The sequence below is a fragment of the Pavona decussata genome, unplaced genomic scaffold (genome assembly GCF_977016875.1).
Source record: "Pavona decussata unplaced genomic scaffold, jaPavDecu1.1 SCAFFOLD_40, whole genome shotgun sequence".
Lineage (NCBI taxonomy): Eukaryota > Metazoa > Cnidaria > Anthozoa > Scleractinia > Agariciidae > Pavona > Pavona decussata.
Window position 1 is genome coordinate 153,437 of NW_028145462.1, and position 22,071 is coordinate 175,507.

The 22,071-nt window shown below is 40.1% G+C and overlaps 1 protein-coding gene across 1 annotated transcript; it reads right to left on the reverse strand.

Annotated features, from left to right (window-relative positions):
- Positions 1 to 404: 404 nt before the first annotated feature.
- On the reverse strand, positions 405 to 20,318 carry LOC146483009 (uncharacterized). The gene is made up of 17 exons (XM_085106346.1): positions 19,622 to 20,318; positions 19,451 to 19,496; positions 17,410 to 18,059; positions 15,392 to 15,588; positions 14,551 to 14,622; positions 12,181 to 13,332; positions 10,128 to 10,268; positions 9,144 to 9,279; positions 8,553 to 8,672; positions 7,751 to 7,881; positions 6,626 to 6,757; positions 4,936 to 5,074; positions 4,099 to 4,452; positions 3,860 to 3,994; positions 3,625 to 3,684; positions 3,074 to 3,180; positions 405 to 1,979 (listed from the first exon to the last, which is right to left on the reverse strand). Exons 1-17 carry the CDS (start codon positions 20,142 to 20,144, stop codon positions 1,785 to 1,787), a joined length of 4,290 nt encoding a protein of 1,429 aa, XP_084962472.1. The 5' UTR covers positions 20,145 to 20,318; the 3' UTR covers positions 405 to 1,784.
- Positions 20,319 to 22,071: the final 1,753 nt, after the last annotated feature.

A 22,071-nucleotide genomic window follows, 5' to 3' on the forward strand; every position in this document is an offset into this window, starting at 1 on the left:
ACCAGTCTTAGCAAGCCCGCTTCGATAGCTTTGCATTGAAATATATTTAATCAGGTAGTAACAATAGCTTGTATGTTATGAAACGAATGTTTAACTTGGTTGTAAACACAAGAAGCGAACATTCTCGGTCGTATTAACAAATGTAGTGATTTGTGTTTCATCACTCTTGACACCGGTTCCGTATTTTCCCGCGCCTTGCGCCAGCTGCATGTTTTCCCGCGCTTGGCACCCGCTTTCATGTTTTCCTCTTGGCACCAGTTTCACGCGTTTGGCATCGGCTGCGTGCTCTCCCGCGCTCAGCCTCGGTAGAATGATCGAGTTGTAATTGCTCCGTTGCGTTACTTTGGTTCATTATCATTGGCCAGATATGGGATAGATGTAACATGGCCTACTGACAACACAGATAACTTTTTTGTGTCTAACTACGATTTTTTATTACTTTTAAACATAAAAATAAACTGTGACATAACAGCTATAAAACTATTTTCAATTCAAAAAACTAATTATCTTCATTGACTTTGTCAACACTACTTACGTAATATTTTAATTTATACGAAAAAGTAATACTTTAGTCTAACTATATAAAATACATTTTATCAGCACTGACAATTCTTCCTCTAATAATTATTTTTAACTTTTCTCTAGATGCTGCAATTTTTCAAGTGTACAATAAAATCCTAAAGTGCCCAGTACTCAGTACTTTCTAGGGATAAAGTTCGTTCTTCTTTTCTTTCTACAATCAACTCCCTCTAAACCGTCCACCCTTTGGAGAAGCGATATCGGTTCTCCTACAGGTGTGCGCCTAAATGAAAGTCTCGTTACACACAAACAAGTGATATTCGGCTAACACCAGTCAACTTTTGAAAAGCGTCCGCCATGCAGTGTCCATTTGGAGAGTTGACTGTAAATATTTTCTTAATTTTAAGATGGGAGTTTCTAATACAAAGTATTTGACAATTGATCTTCCCAATTCCCTTTGATTCTGCTGTACACAGTCAGCTCTCTCTAAATAAGACAGTCTCAGGACTTGCTCTATCTGTCTTCCTTAGAGAGGTGTCCGCGTTATTAAAAGTTTAGAGGTTATTAAAAGTTTAGAGGGTTAGTTTGTAAAGAAACTGTGGTGCTGCGTCGGTGGGGGATAGGTTTTATCAACAGAGTCGATAAAGTAATTTGGCCATCGTAAAGAAATTCGAGTGCTGATGTTTCGAGCGTTAGCCCTTCGGCAGAACGATTCGTTCTGGTGGTGTCCGCTCCAGAGTCGCCCCTTTACAGAAATGCGGTCTCCTTTGAGCGAGTGGACTGTAGTATTTTACTAATGGCATCTCAAACCTCTCGCCATCTTGAAAAGAAGTACGGTTCCCTTGGTAAACAACAACTTTCTACTGGTTACCTCAAATTTATCACTTTCTCAAATTGAAACCCGATTCCAAAGACTACTACTATAATGCAATTTACTATGGCTTACTCAAACTCTCGCTTTCTCGACAACTAGGTTGCCAGCCGTCAAGATAAAAGATTCCTTCACTTTTCACTGATCATCCAAGATGAATCCTTTGTCAATCGTGACAACGATGAAAGAACAGAAATAAATTCTGCCGTAAATTTTTTGATGATAAATTCACTGACTTTGTCCTGACCTTAAAAAAAATCATTTTTTCCCTGACTGTGGCAAACTTGCAACAATGTTTTGTTGCCTGGAATTCTCGAGAGGGCGGGGAGTCTGCAATATATTGTGTCAGTCTACGCTAAGAAATAGAGACAACAGTGTTTGTCTCTCGTAGGAGTTATGCTAATCGAACGCTCTGCTCCACGAGCCCGTAAACATCTACTCTCCAGTGGTACAGCTGCCAGTCGTCTGTGTCATGCGCACGCACAACTATAACAGCATGCTCCTCAATACCAACTTCTGCATGGACGTTCAGGGGAGAGCCGTCATCTCGAGTTAACGAGAAGGCATCTATACCTAGGACAGATGCAATCTGCAAAGAAAGAGAAAGCAAAATTTCAGAGCACACATCAGGCGCACGCAACGGTTTATTTCGCTGGACATCTGTCCGGCCTGAATCACCTAAGGGAACTGGTCATAACAAGTTTGTTCAAAGAGGACCCACCTTGTCTGGGGTAGGGGGGTTAACGAAGACATCACCTGTCTCATGGACACTACGGACAAAATTTTATTGGCTTTAAAATTTGAGTTGACACATGTAGAAATATTCAGCTAGCAAGAGTCAACATGGCTAGATAAATGAGAAAAGTGGGTCAGTTTGAATCTCACTGTCATTTTTCACTGCTGGATAGAGGGGTGGCTATGCAATAAAGACGCCATCTTTTGAGGTTGAGGAAGGGGGGTGCAGGCAGAGATCACCATATCTTTTATGGTTTGGTGGGTCCTGTTCGAGTATAGTTGTTTTGACCACTTCCCCTAGAAATTCGGATTTAGTCGTGAAGAAAATTAGCAGTTCCTTCAGCAAAATGTTAGCTTGTTATTTCTTAACACCGGGAAAAGAATTCCTTTTGCTTCCGAAGGGGCAAAAATGTCGTTAGAATGCGAGAAAAGGTCTGCTAGCATTCTCATAAACCAACAACAGCTAGTAAAATCAGGAATAGCATTCCATTCCCGAAAACGCTCTGCAACTGTATTAGCTTACACAAATATGTCTTTAAAAGCGGAGCGGAACGGAAAACGAGCTGGTAACACAAGAGACAACACTTTCAGTATCTTGCTTAAATGTTCTCCTGAAAAATTTGAAAAGGAACTATAGAAAACTATTGAGCAGTAAGTTTATGTGGTGCTGTTAATTTCGTTGTATAAGGCGATAAAAGTTTGAAGTTTCAAGTATATTCCTCAGGTTTTGTTTATAGATGTAAGTTACACAGGTTCTGATGTGTCAAATCCAAGACAGTCACCACTTGTGTAGCCTGTGTTGCACACAGATTATACTTATGGCGAATGAAAATAACAGTACACAGTAGTTCCCTTGAAGGAAACTGTCGGTTTTATGTCTAGTTTTACTTTGTGGACAGTACAGAGCAAAAATAATAATAATAAAAAAAATCAAAATCAAAATCATACATTTCCATGCAGATCTTTTCCCAGACTACCATAGGCAGTAGTTGGTCTTTCACGCACAGAGAACAGTAGGTTGCCATCACTGTCCTTGAAGTGAAGTTTTGTCAGCTCTGAGAAAAAAATAGCAGTAAATTTAAGATTTAAATAAGCGAATCCACAGCACCGATAATGGGGTTCACTTTTGACAAACTTGCATTCAACCCTATCTAACCAGTGGGGGAGAAGGAATTTAGTCAGTGCTGACTTCAAACGTTTATAGCTTTTTTAAACATAACTTTATCTGGCTTGCAACAATTAGATTTTAGCATGGCAACCAATTTTTGACTGACAGGTTTTGCAGAAAATGGAATCTTCCTGTTCTAAATGAAAATTCGCCTTTCTTACAGTGACATTGATGTTTTTAGCTCATTTTAGTGTTCCTCTATTGGTTTTGATTACTTGTCGGTCAATGTTGGCCATTTTCTAAGTTTAAGGGAAATCCAGAAATGCAAGATCTGACGGCAGATCCAAGATGACAATCAAATGAAGCAAAAATAAGTTGGACAATTCAGTACCTGCAATTGAATATGAGCCATCAAGAGAGGGCGGAACGTTTGCATCCAAGTTGATTTGACCTAAAATTGGAAAAGAATTAACAATGTTACCCCTGTAGCTACAATTCCCTGTAAATGTCTTGTTGTGCCTCTCAACATGGCACAATATCATGGTTAGCTCTTACAAATTACAAAGGAATAAATTCTAGACAGATGAAACTGGAAAAAAAAATTTCAGCTATTGGAAATTCGTTACCTAGTATGGAACCAAAATCAAAGTCTTCCTGGCTGCTGAGCAGATTGATGTCATTATCCGTGACATCAGAACTTTCAGCGATTTCAGTCAATACCATGATCTCCAACTGTTCACCTGACAGGCTGTAAAACAAATCTGTTGACAAAAAAGAACAACATTATCAACAGCTTAATTACAGTGTGGCTGATCTGCATAAAACAGAGCAAAGCTACAAATGACAATGATTCATTTCCACATACCGGTTTGCAATGACTGCAATTGTTGCTCTGCTGACAAAGCTTCCTCTTCTGGCTCCCCTTCGCCTTGCCATAGCTCAGCTTCACCACTGAGCGGACTGTCCCCACCAACATCGTCATCATCATCATCATCATCATCATCATCATCATCATCTGTGTTGCTGTCATTGTCATCAGCCTCACTGCCACTTTCATCGTCGTCATCGTCACCATCATCATTATCATCGTCATCATCATCCCCTTCATCTGACATAACTGAATCAGCACCGCCACTGATTAACGAGCTAAGGCTGCTTTCATAATCAGGATCACAACCATTCGAATACCTGGGAAGTGTCATGTTTGAGACATCTGGGGCTGCAATGAAATGTTAACATGCATGTGATACATGGGCACAATATCATTTTCCTCCAAGTTAAATTTACCATGGTAAAGAAGAGCTAAGCTATTGACCTCATAAATAAATTTTCTAGTCGAATATAGAAAAATTAATCACATGGCATGGAATTGTGGAAGTTTAAAATTTTAAGCTTTTATGGTCCAGAGAGAAAATCATCTGCACAACCTATGTAAACTGAGTTCTTAGAAAATAAGGCAATGATTTGTATTTACAAATTGAAATAAGATGCAACATTCAACAAACTGCAAAATATGCAACTGCAAAACACTCACTTAATATTATTACGTGGGAAAAAATAATAAAAAAAATCTCAGTCAAGACAAAACCCATTTAAAATACAGGATGTTGTTGTAATGAACAGAAATATGCTATGGTCATGTACATGAAGTGGCAAGTAATAGGTTTCCACTTCCTGTAAAAATTAATGTGATTATCTGCACCTGTGACGAATGCTTTGTGATTAAGCAGCTCCCTTGCTGTAGCTCGTTTGGTTGGCTCCAGCTGAAAACCCTGGCTGAACAGATCCTCTACCTCAGGGCTGCAGGGGGGAGAGGGTGGGGGTTGGGAGGCAGTTCCAATCTGTGAAAAAAAAAAAGAAGACAAAAGGCTTCAAGTGAGAATTTGGTTGGTTTATTGAGTCCTTTTGGCATAATGAAATTTTTAGATGCATTTAGATGTTGTTAACTCCTTTATTAATTAAAGGAGTTAACAACAAAGATTGCCCGTTATGTCTGCCATCAGCAGTCAACCCTGAGGTGTATGTCCAGTGCATGTACTTAGCTTCACACATGTAATGTGTGTTTCGAGCAGTGTGAGGTAAGGGGTTTGGATGGTGGTTTCCCCCCTTCCTCCCTGGTTCCCCTCCCTCTTTTAATTTTTTCCACTGTCTGGTCAGTGTGATGGGTGCCTGTTCCTTTGCGTGGGTGGGTTGTGTGGCACTGTGATCAACTTTGCACTGTATTCTGGTGTACAATATTTGGGACCTTCAGATTTGAGTACAAGAATGAGATCGAGAATGAGTATGACTTTTCAAATCTAGTTCACATGCATTGTATAATCACTTGTCACATCAATCTTGTTTCTCGAGTCTCCTTTATAATAGGGCCCTTAAGCAGCAATGACTGCAATGCCTGCAAACGTCACTTGGAAGCGAAACTTTATTTCATTTGTGCTACTTCGCGATTATTTCCACTCATTCAACTTCTACGGAAATGGCGAACTACCCGGGAACCAAATTGGTAAGAGTAGTGTTTAAGATAAGAAACAAAATGAACACTTCACCGTCATGTGCTCACGTTCTCCACAAAACTTTGAATTTGGTCATTTCACGTTGGTGTTTTGTTGAGGACAGCAAAGAAATGTACCGAAATTTAAAATGCATGTGCAACTGAGCAATTGTGTTTCTCATTAGATATATTGTTTTGCGATGCTGTTGTTGCTGTCGTCATCCTCATTGCTTAAGCACCCTAATAGCTGCAGGGAAACAACAAGAAAGAGCAAAAGAGAGGGAGAGAGTGAGTAAATCTGCAGGTCCCTACTTTTTAGTTTCATAACAATTAAATAACAATAAATTTATATGACTCTCAAGGTGGCTCTTGATGGTTTCAAGCACTTATTTCCCAGCACTTAAAATTTTATGGACCCTTATTAACACTCTTTATCAGTTGATACTATGTTTAGGCATTTGTTTGGCATTACTTTTGTACTATCAAATGAGAAAAAGTGGAAGTAATGATCCCCTTAATTATAGGTGCTAGGAAATACTGGAGACCATTTCGAGCCACCTCATTTACAGTCACTCTTTGAGATGCATGACCAGTGGTTTTAAAATTTAAACAGAGTTTTGCGATGATCAAAATCACCAGTGAGATTTCAGACTTCCCATTAAAATATTGTTGCTAGTTTATTGATAGAATAAGCCATGAATTTTCCTTTACATTACTGTTGTTTCCCAAGTATTTTGAATTTTTTTCAGATAATGCATCTTTTTTCAGAAAGATTTCCAGATTCCAAAATTCCATTCAAATGCCAGACATTCTAATGTTCGTTTCATTCTTGGAACTACTGGTCATGCTTGAAGTACACTGACTGTAATATCAACTATTCACCAGGTGCCTCCAATGACAGTACCTGGTAGAGTAAGGCATATCGGTGACAGTGATGATACTGTTCCCAGGGAGGCGTCCCCATCAGCATCTGATACAGCACACACGTCAGACTCCAAATATCAGCACTGAAAGAGTGAGGATTACTACGACAAACCTGATGGGAAAAAAATACATAAATAACCTTATTTAAGCGTCAGAGCATTTAACACTGTATTGCTAATTGGGGACACTATAAATTAGTGAAATAAATATTCAAACTGAACATGACATTAAATTTGTTAAAAATCCCAACTGGTGGGAGGAAAACCAGTTACAAAGCGTGGCCTTGGATCTGAAAACAGGGCTACCGCGAAACAAATCCAAGTGGTCAGAGCGGGACTCAAACATGGGACCTCTGGATTATAATGACAATTTACTATTAAATTTATGGTTTGCAAGAAACCATAATCCTGGATCAAAGTCCTTAAGAGGGCAAAGCTAACACCAACATAAACATTTTACTGTTCCTCCTGGGGTGATAGCTGGAGATAACAAAAAAATAAATATTTAATAGTTTATCCCAAGACTTTTGTCCTAGATGGTAAGCTTCTATTCCTAAGCAAAATTAAGAGGTGGAAGTAAGAGTCAGTCATTTGACATTCTAACACCTTATTAACTTTGTTCACAACACCAGGGTGGAAAGAGAGGGAGTCCATTTTAAAAGTTCCCTTTCTGAAGTAAAAACCAACAGACCACCAAGTTTTATTCCAGAGTGTCACAATTCAGGATTGCCACAATTTAAAACATAATCAAGTCACATTAAATTCGCATAAGTGCACCAAAAAGAGCACACAAAAATATAAAGAAAACTTAACTAATGTCTGTACTTAACACTCCTCAATTGCCAACTGTTTTACTGCAATTAACCTGAAGTAAATCCATTGCAAATTTAATCTTCTGTAATGGAATAACTTCCTGCTAATGTCAAGTTGTATAACATTTTGACAACTGCAAATATCTTGGGCCCTGGCCTGGCACCCTTCATAACAGAGCCCAAGGGTATACCCAATTTTTATTGGAAAACATAAGCCACTTTTTTCAACAAAACTATTTACCCTGATACACAGTCTAAGTAAGGACAATTAAAAATTATAATAACTTTATATACCTCTGGTGCCATAAAGGGCTCCGTTCCTCGTGGTACATTGTCTTGTTGGTAGCCATTACAAAGCCTGATGCTTGTACCAAAATCGGCTAGCTTCACCTTTCCTCCTGTCTCATCAATGAGGATATTTGCACCTGTTCAAACAATTAAAAAGCTTTTCGTTGAGACCCCATACAATACTATTGCTACTATTAAAACTATGCTTTTATTGGTCCTACCAACATGAAATTTTGGTTGGAAAGTCTAAAAAGGATTTGTAAGTTACAGCATACTTGGTGTAAGCCAGTGTTTAAAAGCAATCACTTGATTTAAGGTTGCTGTATATATTCTTGGGTGTCCTCTGAGAATTCTTTTCTATGTGTACTGTTTTAAAACATCCTAGAAAACTATATATCACCGTAAAGCTTTTAAAAGAAGAATCTGAAATAAAACTTTCTTAAAACCGTTTTTCTTCAAATGAATGTGTTAAAAATCTGACCTGCGATTAAACAAAGTAACATCAATCAATTCAGCTTTGTGATGGAAACAAATGTCTTCTCTTAAATTGTAGTTACTTTTATAACTGTTTGGTTTCTTCTGTAGTTCACAAACATGGTTTTACATTATCAGATGTTTCTGCCAAAAATAAATAAATAAATAAATTCTCTATAACTGGTTATTATAAGTAAGTGTCCCGACTCCAATATGCACACTCTCCTGAGCTCCCAGAATGAAAATTAAAGAGCCCCTTGGTTGGTGAAGGAAACCTTTATTAAATGGTTATATCCTTATAATTATATGTGTGCATAACAGGCGAGCAACTGACCTTTGACATCCCGATGGATAATTCCTTGAGAGTGCATGAAATCCACAGCAGCAAGGACTTTACAGAAAATGTGACAAGCCAGTACTTCATGCATTTTCCCAACATCTTCCACAGAGCCCCCTGAAGAAAACAGAATTTAACACATTATTCAACATGTCAAAATTCCATTCAAACCTGGCCCCTTTAATTTAATAATGTGCAGTTCCAGAAAATATCCATACTCTCCCCACGGAAGGTCTTTTGTTTTGCACCCCCGCTCCCCCTAGGAAATTCCAGTTTAGCTTTATACTTTGCTTCTAAAATTGTGACTTTTAAGACCCCCCTCCCCCTAGGAATTTCCGATGACCTTCCGTGGGGTGGGTATGGATTTTTCCTGCACAATCCACTTTTGACTAACATTTAATCTCCTTGCAAAATTCACAAGAGAACAATAAGAAGAAAGTACAGTACAAACATAATAAATAAATATGTTTTTGACCATAAACAGCTACAGCATTCGCATACAGCATAACTATATATTCTTTGATAAAAGTAATCAAGAACCCCCTTATTTCCAGGACAACTGAAAGTACATGAAGAGAAATTTCTCACCTTCCATGTATTCCATGAAAATAGTCACTTTCCCTTTGCTTTTAACAGCTCCATAGAGCTCCAGAATATTGGGATGTCTCCCTGATAGGTCACCCCATATCTCCAGCTCTGATATTTCAAACTTGTCATCAGGGATCTATAAAAACGTTCAGGAAAACATTACAATGTGCATACAGTAGTCAAGAACTTTTGGAGAAAACAATGGAAAGTGACAATTTGACAACATAAAAAAATTAACATGAATGAATATGCAACATGTGTCTGGGGGAGCGGGAGTGGTTGGAATTTTAAATGGGGGTATGCTTCAGTCTCCTTTTTTAAGTTGTCCCTTTCAGATCAAATATGTCAAAATGTCATTTATTTAGTTTTTCATGTCTTTGAACAGACCTGGAGCTTGGTAAAGATAAACCACTACATAAACCTTGTAAAGAGAAGTAGCCCCCATGCACTCCCCCACCCCCACAACCTCCCCCCCTTCCCCACCCACCAAGTATGTTATGAGGTGATCAAAAAAACTGCTTAACCCTTTAAGCCCTAATAGTGATCGGCATCAAATTTCTCCTTGTTATATCAATCAATCCTTATTCAACCCCTGAGGTCATGAGCATTAAGGATATAATCATCCAAAGTGAAGTTTCTTGATATTTTAGTAACTTCTCCCCAGTACTTTTATAAGAAAAGTACATGCAGAGAGAAAATAGGAGAATTCGTTCTTTAATATTAGGGGTTAAAAAGTTAAGGTGGAATCAACTCAGCAATGCCCATCAAGACAAGATATGATGATTTGATGTGTATTTGTTTTCTTTTGTTTCAAGTGGTGTTTCTTTAGGGGCAAAATAAAAAATAACAAATATAACAATAAGGTGATACACATTCTGAGTTCTCCTAACTTGTTTCCAATCATTCTCATAGCAGTGGCAACTCCCCCTGCTCTTGAAACAAATTGCTTTCCATGCTTAAAGGGTTCAGTTACATGCCGCTTACCCGTTTTATAGCAAACATGAATCCAGTCTTCGAATCCGTGCACAGATAACAGCGTCCGCTTGAGCCTCCCCCGATATGCGGACCTCGTGTCCAGTGGACATTCTCTAGGTAACTGCCATCGTCACCAATGTTTAACTGCTCCTGCAGAAAATGGAAAAATAAATAAGAGGAGATGAATAAATTAGTTGAAAATTGCCCTGCTCCTCCCTAAGTGATTCCACAGAGAGATGCCCTGTGTTCAGCAGGGGGTGCAAAGCATGGTCTGAGCCAACTTGAGTTTGTAATGTTCTACCACGGAATAACAAATAAATTAAATGTTGATTAAATAAAATTACATTTTTAAGCTGTATACAGGGTCCGAAATTGCGCTTTCCTGGTCGCCAATGCGACTAAAAATTTTGCACTGGCGACCAGAATTTCACAACTAGTCGCCGGCGGGCGATTAACCATTTCATGCCACGATCATTATACAAACAATAACTTTGATTTTCAGCCAAATCGATAAAAATAAAATTCAAAGCCGCCCACCAATTGGTCACTTACTTTTTACCTTTCCACTGCTTTTGAAATATAAAACCGATTTTCCTGTTATTATAAATCTAGCCTGAGTATCAGGCCTTCCTAAGGGGAGGGGGGAAGGGGAGGGGGAGGGGGAGGGGAAGGGGGAGAAGAGGAAAGGAAGGCCTGACACAAAACCTTTCAGAAGTTTGTGTCGAACGTCCGAATTTTGGACGTTGGCGCTGATTGGACGAAACACAAAAGGTTACGTCACGCCGCCGGAAACAAAAATTATCATGATAGACTAAACAATGCAACTGTCGCATGTTTTGTATTTGTAAGGTCATTTCTGTCATTTCTGGGTTACGAGTGCTGCGTTTATCGCCTGTTGAGCAAGCGTTGTTCTTATACCCGTTGAGGCATTTTATTTGGGTTTGATACGTTTGGCTTGTTTCAGTGCGTCTGGTGACAGTACAGCCCCTCTAGTTAGGATTTGAACTGTTTTTAAAATAATCTTTATCCGGCTGCCTATTTGTTTTCGTAGCTGAGATCTTGTGTTTCTCATCACGGCTATTTGTCTTTTGATTAGTTACGGCTGCGTTTTTGTCATCACTTCTTGCCATCCTGAACTGTGAGATTTGTATTTTCCTCCTGTAATGAAACTGTATGTAGTCGCGAATTCTGCTCAGTGGTGCTCAACAGAAAATATTTTGTTTGGAGAGACTTTTGCAATGGAGCTGTCTGTGTAACTCCAATTCATATCTCTCACAACGGTCATCGCTGACATGACAGTTGCATGACTGGAAGTTATTTGGATTGGCTACTATTTACGGCAAACCGTCATGCTCATCGAGGGGGTGGAATACTCGTCTCAATGCTTCTGTGTCAGGCTTTTCTTCCCTTTTCCCCTTCCTCTCTTCCCCCTCTCCCCCCCCCGAAAAGCCTGATATTCAGGCTATTATAAATCTATCACAACGCTTCACAGCTCGAGCAGTGCGAAGCTTCGCCGCCATGTTTTTTGAACGAGAAATGCTGTACGATTGTGTCGCCTAGACAGAACGCGAAAGGAAAGATCGTTTACGGTTTTGAACATAGAGCGAAGAACCAACCGGCAGTTTTTCAATCGGGTACATTTCTTCTCCAAAAGGTAGAGACAAGAGAAGGTATAAAGTTGACTTAAATCATTTAGCAGTCTTATGAAACTGCGTATATAGCCCCCAGGATATAGCCAGCATTTGATTCATTCGTCGTGGAATTTCAATGGTAGGTGTATAAATCGCCATTGGGGCCCCAAACGCAAACACGTTTTCTTCGTTCTGATTCTTAAAAGAAAAATTGGCCACCAGAATTTTCCATCTGGCAACCAAAAATTTTGGTTTGTGTTTCACTGCGAAGGAAAAATTTTATTGACACTCTTTTTTCTGCTTTTTGGCGACCACATTTTTCCATATAGTGAATGAAAAAAAAATTTCAGTCGCCACTTGGCGCCTGCCTAAAAAAGTTAATTTCGGACCCTGGCATATACATGTTAATATGTAACACAACATCTCATTACCTTGTTAATGGGCCAAAGGATCTCTTGTCTGGGGGTGGTGTCCTTTGTACCCTGGCTTACATCAGGCATGTGCACAGCACTTAAGGGTGCGGCAGACCGCTCATCATCCTCATGCTGGTGAATGGCAACTTCATCAGCATCAATTGGGCCAAAGGTGACTGTTTGATCAGAGATCTGGATTTCTCCAACTGGCTCTGAGGCATCAGATAGTCTCTCTTGACTGATAGGGAGAGAACCTGTTCGGTCTTCATGGCTGTCCCTGGCATTTGGTAGGTCTGATGGTTGGAATGCACCAACTGCAATATCAGATGAACGGTCTCTCCTGACTGAGAGATCTGATATGCCATCTGGGGGACGGTCAACATGGTACTGGTTCCACACCCCTAACATGACACACGAAGAGCTCTCAGTGAAGGTTGCCGTGCTCCCATCGCTGTTGAGGAAATCTTTTTTGGGAATCTGTAAACCTTCTTCTAGGTTTCCAAGAAAGCTGGGTGTCGAAATGGGGCTGGGACCAAAGAAAAACTCATCAAGTCCACGAGTCCATTTGCTGTTGTCTGGAAAACTGTTTGTCTCCAAGTACTTTTTGATGTCATCACACTTTCGAATTCCACACATGCCCACTGGCAGGTCACATCCGGATGCATGAACCACCATGGTTTCTTTATAGTCAGTGCAAACTTCACAACCTCCTCGCACACGTTTGCGACAATGCTGAGTGTGGGAGAGGGATCGTTGGATTTTTCGGGTGGTGGGACTTCCAAGTAAAGTGGGCGTTATTGGTGGGCTGGGTTTAAAGAACAACTGATCAAGTTTGAAGGTCCAGTACTTGTCATCTGGCAGAGTATTTTTCTCCACGGACAAGTGCTTCCTGACTTCATCACACTTTTCGATGACACATTTTCCAAAGGGCAGCTGACAACTTGAAGCATGGAACAGAAGGGTGTTCTTATATTCAATACACTTTCTACAGCCCCCTAACACATGCATACGACAATTCTGTGTGTGGGTGAAAGCTTTTTGCACTGCTCGGCAGGAGGAATCACTGCACTGTTCCCATGCCCTCATGTTGCGACGGCAGGAGAAAGCTTGCCGTAAGCGTCTTTCTGGATCACGATAGAAGGCTGCATTATCTGGATAAGGACAGGTTATCTGGAGAAAGACAAGATTAAACATTGCCAAATTAGACTAGTAAATGAATACATCACTTCAATCTATAGATTATATGTCCGATTAAACTTTAGATTTGAAAGGACATGACATGTCCTGTTAGGCAGGAAAATGATTTTCAGCTCTTCCCAGGAGCAGTTAGTAGGGGCAAGACAAAGTAAAACCTTAGGCAGAAATTGGTATGAATTCAAAATAGTTTTCAAGAGCAGTGGGGCAAACATTTTCCTTACTAAGTTTTGCTGGGTTTTACTTCATTCCACCGTCACTAACCAGGCCCGTAGCAGGGGGAGGGGCAGGGGGGGGGGGGGGGGGCTTGAGCCCCCCAGAATTTTTGGAAGTTACAAAACAGTTTGCCAAGAAATAAATAATTAAACCAAATTAATGTGCAGCAATCAGTCTTAAACTCTGACGCTGCAAATGCCGTTTCACAGCCCCTTAAAAGTGTGTTTACTACCTTTCAGGTTCCTTTGCTAACAGTTTGTTTTTATATACAACAACAACAAAAAAGGCACTCCTACCTTGTGAATTGGAAATAAGAACCAAAATGGATCGAAATCAACCAATTTTAAGCCCTAAAAGCTGTTAAAATAAACTACTTGTTTTCTAGGGCATCCACTCATTTATAGCAATACAAATGTCCTTAGACCTCCTTAGTGTAGGACAATTTAGTATTCGCGCGTTGTCGAAAGACACACAAATATGTCCTCTCAAGAGCAAGAGAAAAAATTCTCTCACAGTCGGATTCTTACTGCCCGGTTAAAACCGAATTTTAAAAGAGAAAGGAAAATTTGTCGTCGTTTGTTTACGTCCTCCTTCAAACGTGAAATTAGGAAACTTCACATGGTGGTCCACGTAAAAGAAACAGCAAAAAAAATGTACTAAAAAGTGTGATGCAGGTGCAAAGTTATTGTTTTACTTACTAAATCTACTTTTTTCTGTTTTTTTTTTTTTTATGTTCTCGTTGCATCTAAAACTCCCTAATCAGTCTATTTTTTTTTTTTTGGGGGGGGGGAGGGAGTAGTTATCTTTTTTTTAACCATTTTGCTGAGCCCCCTCAGTTGTTTTAGTCTTGCTACGGGCCTGCTAACTGTCCCTGGGTCTCAAAGTATCTGACTCTTCAAAGAATAGAAAAGAACGTAATGATGATATATCCATTTAATGTGCAACTCAGTGCTGGAGATAAAGTCACTTAAAAATTACCTGATCATCCTGGAAAGGCTGACAAGCTGCTTGAGAGAATCTCCTGGCTCCCTCCACATCAACCCTGAGGCCCTGAAACAATTCATAAAGACAGCTATTCACAACCTGAGTGAAGGATCTGGATTAGAGGAGATGTAAGGAAGGTGCAGAGGGCTTTTTGCTCATGAATTGGGCCTGAAATATTTAATTAAACTCTCTTGTGTCCACTTTTTTGCTCCTGCCCCCTTGTTACACAAACACCCAAATCTGTCACTACTGCACCAGTACCACAGAGGCTTTTCTTTTTTTCCGCAACTGCTTAAACACAGACCCGCACTGTAAAAGGAACCTTGGCCTGGCCAAGCCGCCAGTCAATTCATTGGAGGCACTGAGCTGTGAACACCACAGAGTCCATGCGGCAAGGAACAATAGTATATTGACAGTATAAATTTAAAATTTGTATGTGTATTTACCTTGCGAATAAAACTTGAAATTTGCTAATTTGTTTTTGCAGCTCAATTACAATATATTTTGTCCAAAATATTAGGTTGTTTTTTCAAGACACGTCTGGCTTTATTTCTTGAAATACCGATTCCACAACGTTTACTTCCTACATGTACTTGCTCACTATTTCTGCCATCCCTAAAGTGATATTGAAGCAGTATCAAATGTGTGACAAAAGCAGGAGGCGCTATCACTTATATAGCGCGGGTCCCTACATAGCTGAGATGGTCTCCATATCTTTAAATCTTTAGTCCACAGTTTGATTTAATACATGATATTTCATACACTTACTCTAACCTATGGAGAAAAGAGAGGAGAATGTGTAACACGGATTGATACCAGTGTATTGATAACCAACCTGGTCTGCTGGCTTCCTCTTAACACCATCAACAGCTGACACTGCAACAGCACTGTTGGTAACCCCCTGACTTTGATGTCCTGCCCCGTCACTGGAGGCTGCAAGGTACTCTGACACCACGCACTCACCAGAAGAACTGGATTCATGAGATACACTGTTCACATCTGTTGCCTGCTCATTGGAGACCTGACAATTACCTGGAAAAAAGATACCATACAGGACTAAGAAGGTAAAGTCCTTGTTATTTTGTGGTTACCATATTCAACACTGAGATTTGGTGAAAGCTCGGCGCCATGCCGCGACATTCCTTCCATCTGGTTTCATTGATATTTGACAAGTCAAGAGAGAAATCTCAAGTGCTATAACATTGGATTAACTGTCAGAGACAGTTTGGTATAGGTCACATTGGAAAAAATCCTTACCTATCCCAGCATTCAGATAGTGGGGAGAGGTGTGACAAAATTGTGTGTGCAACAAAACGACAAGAAACTGGGCAGAAGAGGCTCCCCATCTAATTATCATTCAAGCGCATCGCAATTATCTTTGTGCCGTTCCCCAATATGAATGTCTGGTACAGACTAATTTTCACTTGAATTACGTTATTTGAAACTGTCCATAGCCTCCCACGGAGACGTTCTTAGGGGTTTGTCACGCGTTCCAGCCCCACGAACGTCTGCTGAAACGAATAGTCTGAAATGTCAGCCATCTCCTCTCCCTAACCCACAGGGGGCGCGGGAGAGAGAGACGTCTGAATTCCGAACGTTATATTGTCATCCCTTGACGTCACGTACTTTTGCCAATATGGTAGGTAGTTTTTGATTGGTTCTTCCCTAATTGAAATAGATAACCATTTCTTATTGGTCAAACTTGCGAAAACAGATATTTCATTTCGGCGGCGAATATAAAGTGTTGACAGGCCAGACACAACTCATAAGTTCATGGTGTGAAAAGTGACCTCTCGTTTAACGTGGTTTTGCTCTCGCGAGTATATCTCTTAAAAATTTTCCTTTTTGGTATGAGATAAGTGGGAGGCTCTTTCAATATTTCTCGAGCTGGGTGGTAAGTTGTGAAGATGGGAAGAATTTTATTTCGCACTTTCTCGTTTTGTTGCAAGGCCGACTTCCGTTCAGTGAATTTAACCTCAGAGGTTATTTTTTTCAATGAGATTGTGTTGATAGCTTCTTGCCTGAAGGCGCATTTTGAAGCTGGTGGTATTGCAATAGAATAATTTCACTGAGTAGTTGGTTCTCAGAAGTCTCAGCGATTCTATAATCATGCGGGAATCTTTGACATTCGCACGCACTTTAAACCTACAGAGACCTTCCAGTACACATTTTTTTCCTGCCACCCACCGGGGTCAGAAAAGGACTAATAAAAAATGAAGCCCTGAGACTTCTTCAAAACACCTCCTCTGCAAAATCATTCTATTACAACATCATCCACTTCAAAACGCACTTTTGAGCTAGAGGCTACCCTCACAATCTCATTGAAAAAATAACCTCTGATTTTCGCTGAACGGCAGTCGGCTTTACAACAAAACGATAAAGTGCGAAACAAAATTGCACTATGACTTGACTCTTTGATACGCATTCAACTCCCTTATACCAAACGTTTGGCAAATGACCAAAAACCCTGGGCCAAAAACCACATTTACGTCCGCCATCCTGTCTTGGGCAATATTTTTAATATCAAAAATGAGTTTACACAAAGTTGGGAAACGGTTCCTGATTGGTCCGCAGTCCACGAATGGAAGTGGCTGTTCATTTCAGCAGACATTCGTGGGGCAGGAACGCATGACGAACCCCTAAGAACGTCTGCGTGGGAGGCTAAACTGTCCAAGGCTGCTGCCTAACAGAAGCATGGGGCACCCAAGAAAATGCTCTGGGCGCCTAAATTTCTTGCAACAGCACCTAGCTCTTCACATGTTGGGCTCCTAACTTCTCGGCTTTTGGCCTTAGGGGCTCCTTGAAATTTTTCTTAGGCAACAGCCTTGCTGTCAGACAAAATTAAAGACAAACCATTTGAATCAGGAAGACTATTCTTCTCCTTCTCATCAGCATCATCAGCATCATCATCGTCATCATCATCATCATCATCATCATCGTTGCCATCATCATCATTACCATCAAGATCCAAGTCATTATCATCATCATCACCATCAAGATCCACGTCATCATCATAATCATCATTACCATCAAGATCCGCGTCATCATCATCATCATCATCGTTATTACCATCAAGATCATCACCATCATGTCCCTGTCTCTCGTGCTCTTCATCTGATTTTCTCTCCTTCTTCTTATCCACATCAGATTGGCTATCAGCCTGGCAGCCACCCAAAGGAGCACTTGGCCTTTTCTCATCACCTCCATCGTCACCTCCACTGCCGCTGTTGCTCCCACTGTTTGGTCTTCCTCTGTCTTTGTTTTGGCCAGCCCCGGGCACTTGTCTCCCTTCTCCACTAGAGACCTTCTGCCCTCCATTCCCATTTGATGCTCCACTTTTACTCTCCGTAGTTTCTCCATCAGCAGGCCCTCCGTCAAAAGGCGTATCCATTGACAATGAACTGCGAAGGAGATGTTTCATCTCTGGAGTTACTTGCTCATCATGTTCCATGGGTTTTTTGACAGCTTGTCCACTCAATGATGCATGTAAGTTCATACTGCCACTGAAAATAAGCATGACTTGTGAACAGACGCTGATTGTTACTCTCTTAGGCATAATGATGGCTATGTCCTTGAGAAGAACTTTGCAAGGACAAACTTATTATAATTTAGCTATCTTAACCAAATTGTAGATATGTGGAATAGTTTTACCTTATGAGGTCCATTCGGCAACAAGTATTAGTATTTTTAAATCAGGGTTAATAGGATTTTTTATTGAATAACTAGTTGTTAGTTTTTTGTACTTATTCTTTTCTACTCGTACACATGTATACAGTTATTACGTAACTGTCAAATCAAAGCTTCAACACCCCTTCCCCCCCCCCCAAGCATACCCCAAGCATTTGACCCCTTTGTCTTCCTTTGCCTTCGTCAGTGTGACGTGGCTCAGTTCATGCACAAGGCATGATAAGTCATGGCGGAGGTCGATTTTAAAGGGAAGGATTGTGGCTTCATGTAGCGCCACTGCGCACAAGATACAATTTGTATTAAACGATTAAATAATCTGGGTTTAGCCTACGATGTTTGACATGTTGTGTTCATGTTTCAGGTATGTTCACAAAGTTTTCTCAGTTCTTATTGCTGTTAATTTAAACTTTGGTTCGAGAACTGAAGGCGTTTCTGGCATCCTAAATTCATCCATGTGCGTGTGAAACTTGAGACACCACGTGCAGACACTGGCGGCGTCCTCGATTATGTTTTTACTCTAGAACTGAGCAATTTTAATCTCCATATAATATTATATATCGCTTAAAAACTATAAAAAATAGAATAGCTTACTTCCACGAGCCATGGGGGCATTTGAACAGCTATTTGGCTCGGCGATGGGGGAATTTGAACACTAATTTTCAAAAAATTAAAATGTCCCAGGAGGGAAGCGGGGGGAGATGTTGAAGCTTTGATTTGACTGGTACATTATCATGTGATCTTTCTTGTATGGGGTCTTGACTCTTTCACAGATTATCGTTAAGGCTCATATATATATATATTTTTATTTTTATTATATTAGTGCTATTAAATTGTGATAAATAAAAAATAAATAAATAAACCTACAGACCCGTAACTTAATATTTTCATGTACACAAGCAGATCAAGTAACAATCGGGAGATTCCCCTAATTTATATTCGAACTCCAGAAATCTTTCTAGATGATTCCTTCATTCGTCTAGAAGCTTCGAAAGGCATGAAATACAAACGGCTGAAACTTCCTTCATTCCTCGAATCAACAAGCTATTTATGCACACGTGTATTTCCTTCCACTCACACTATGTATTGCACTTGATAAGCCTCCGATAAACGCATTAAAAACAAGTCGGTTTGACAAGAAAGTTACCAACTCTAAAATTGTTGAAAAATTAAATAAAAAAAATAGATATATAAAAATCCAATCTCTTACTTTGTTACGATCGTCGCTTTCCACGGACAAATTCCCGTCTCATCACCTACAAAAAAAGACGTCCGGATCAGAAATTAGGAAATTAAAGTGCTCGCGTGAATAAAAAACTACTATATATATATGCTTCGCAATTCGGAAGCAAATTGAATCAGACAAGCTATTCACACTTACCGGAGCCCGGGAATGAACCATTTATTTCCTTTCTTTCGTCAGCTGGCATATTCAAATTCTTGCTTTTGTAGTTTGCCAGGTGAAGAAACGACACAATGTCATGAATTCCGAGAGATGAAAATTCTACACCAATGTCGAAACAATTCGAATCTTCCTCCATCGACGAATCTGCAGGGCTGTATTTGAGCGTAGTAGACTTTTCAGAGTCGAATGGCGAAGGTTTTCCTTTCTTTTGATATCCGCTTGTACCTGTACTCGACGAAGAAGACATCTTAGCGCTTTCTTTGCACGTTTTTGACTGCAAAGAAGCGTTTTGATTTGAAGGGTTTCGCGAAGGACAACTTCCTGTTTGTCTCTGGGTTTGCCATGCGAGAACATACAGAGTTGAGCAGCTTCGAAAAATTACTACCACAAGTAATAATGAGTTGCTGTAAACGAGGAAAAGCGAACAGAGGAAGAAACTACAAATATTTTTCGCTGTCCAAGACGGTGATTTCATAGAGACTACTCGCAAGGGAGCCATTTTCCTCGAATGTATGACGAACAGAATCACGTGAGGCCGAAGGGGGAATCCCGTTCCCAGGATCCCAGGGCGCAGGACTATTCCAATTTTCGGGCGCTGGCTCTGTCAGTTTACAATTACACAGCCTTCACCCAGCTAAACGGCAGAAACAAATACTTCATTTCACTTAAACTTCTTTCGTTTTTAGCAAATGAACCTTCTCGTAATCCAGGTAAATTTGATATTATTTCCCCAGGTTCTCTGATCAGACTTCCATTTTCAACCCTCCTTTTCGCGGGAAATTAGTCGGGACGGGGTAGATTTAACCCCATAGCTAGGGGCCATCGTTTATGTTGTTTGTTCTTGGCTACACTGTTATTATTTTTTTTTTTTCAGTCACTCCTATGAGCTCTTCTAAGGGCTGCGTGGTGCCTCCAAAAAGCTCCAACCTGACGATGTAATTGGCTTATCCTTTTCAGGCCGGATCGGGAGGAGAGGGTCCGCAGGAATTCTCGGGACAAAAAAAAAAAAAAAAAAAAAACAGGGGGGAGGAGATGGGGAGGAGTAAAATACAAAATAAATAGAGATCAAACTAAAATTTGGCCCATGCATTAAAAACAGACAGACAACTGGAGCACCCAAATGAATGAACAAACGAACGAACGAATGAATGAACCGAGTGACGACCGACACAATTCACCAGTTTAGGGGCATAAGCCGGCCCTACCAGTTTAATTTGCCCTCGCTGTACTCGAGACGACGAGTATTTGTCTGTATAGTGAACCAGCCGTGAACTGCTACTAAAAATAGTTCGCGGGGAAAAAAATACAGGGAAATGTATGGAAAGTTCAAAACACGACTGGACGCTTTCTGGCACTGTTACATCCCTCAAATTTTCTTTTCTTAAAATCCTTTTCCTAGTGCCAAATTCCAATTCGTGAATTTTTCAGAAGCGATGTTTTATGAAAACTTATTTGACATCGGATTTCCATACAAACACTGTTATTTCAAAACGTGTTTGCCTACTCGTCAAAATGGCGTCGAAAACCTTGATAAGGCCTATTGTGGACAGAAAAGCCTTGAGGCCTAAGAAAGAGAAAAGAAGGCATCAATGGTGTTGCAGTATATTATCGCTGGTGAATGATTAATTAATCGATTGCTGGGGACAGAGTCGCCTCTTCGCAGACGCTCTTTTGGCGCGTTACGCTATCTTTCTTCAAACAGTGACTGCGAGGGAGGCAAGGGAGAGAGGAGAACGCAATGTATTCCTGAGACAATATGGTTGTCCCGGATTGTCAACCTCATTCCCATGATCTCTCCTTGGAAAATCCAGGAAAACCATATTGCCGATCAATACTAATTTTTTGATCACGTGATATGTCACGTGATCAAACGTATGCGAAGGAACACATTAATTTACTTATAATCAGGTAGAATTTCATCTTGTTCTAGGCAGTCAAGCCGAAGATATTTGTGGATCATTCACATTTCCCGAACGCAATTCAAACCCAGGCTCGTTAGTTGCTTGAGAAATTGTTGGCTATGAAATGAGATACTGGATCCTGTGCCGAAAATATACAAAAATTTAGTAATTCAGGATCCGGACTTTAGATGGAGAAGAATTGATAGAAACGAATTAACCTATAAAAGTATTTTCAACACCATGACTTGATGTGTCAGAGTTGTTACTATAGCCGTGAAAAATATTTTTGATTTCTAAATTCTTGTTGCTTTTCTCAACGGTGAAAATTGTCGTATAATTTATCTTTATTCATCTCCACATAACGCACCAAAACAGTACAGACCGAAAAAAAAATCGTGTAAATGTAACGGGGAAAGGGCCGCAAAAACTAGTTTAACTACTACTTAGCAACTAACATACAAAGATGGTCGAATGCGATCGCTTTCTGTAACCAGGGATAATTAATTTTTGTTTTAGTTTGGAAGA

Excerpts from the sequence above, each read along its gene's own strand:
- LOC146483009 (XM_085106346.1), bottom strand. The coding sequence starts at position 20,144 with ATGGCTCCCTTGCGAGTAGTCTCTATGAAATCACCGTCTTGGACAGCG. Across the intron at positions 14,623-15,391 it reads AGAGGAAGCCAGCAGACCAG|GGCCTCAGGGTTGATGTGGA; the intron begins GTTGGTTATCAA and ends GAATTGTTTCAG. Across the intron at positions 8,673-9,143 it reads TTTCATGGAATACATGGAAG|GGGGCTCTGTGGAAGATGTT; the intron begins GTGAGAAATTTC and ends TGTTTTCTTCAG.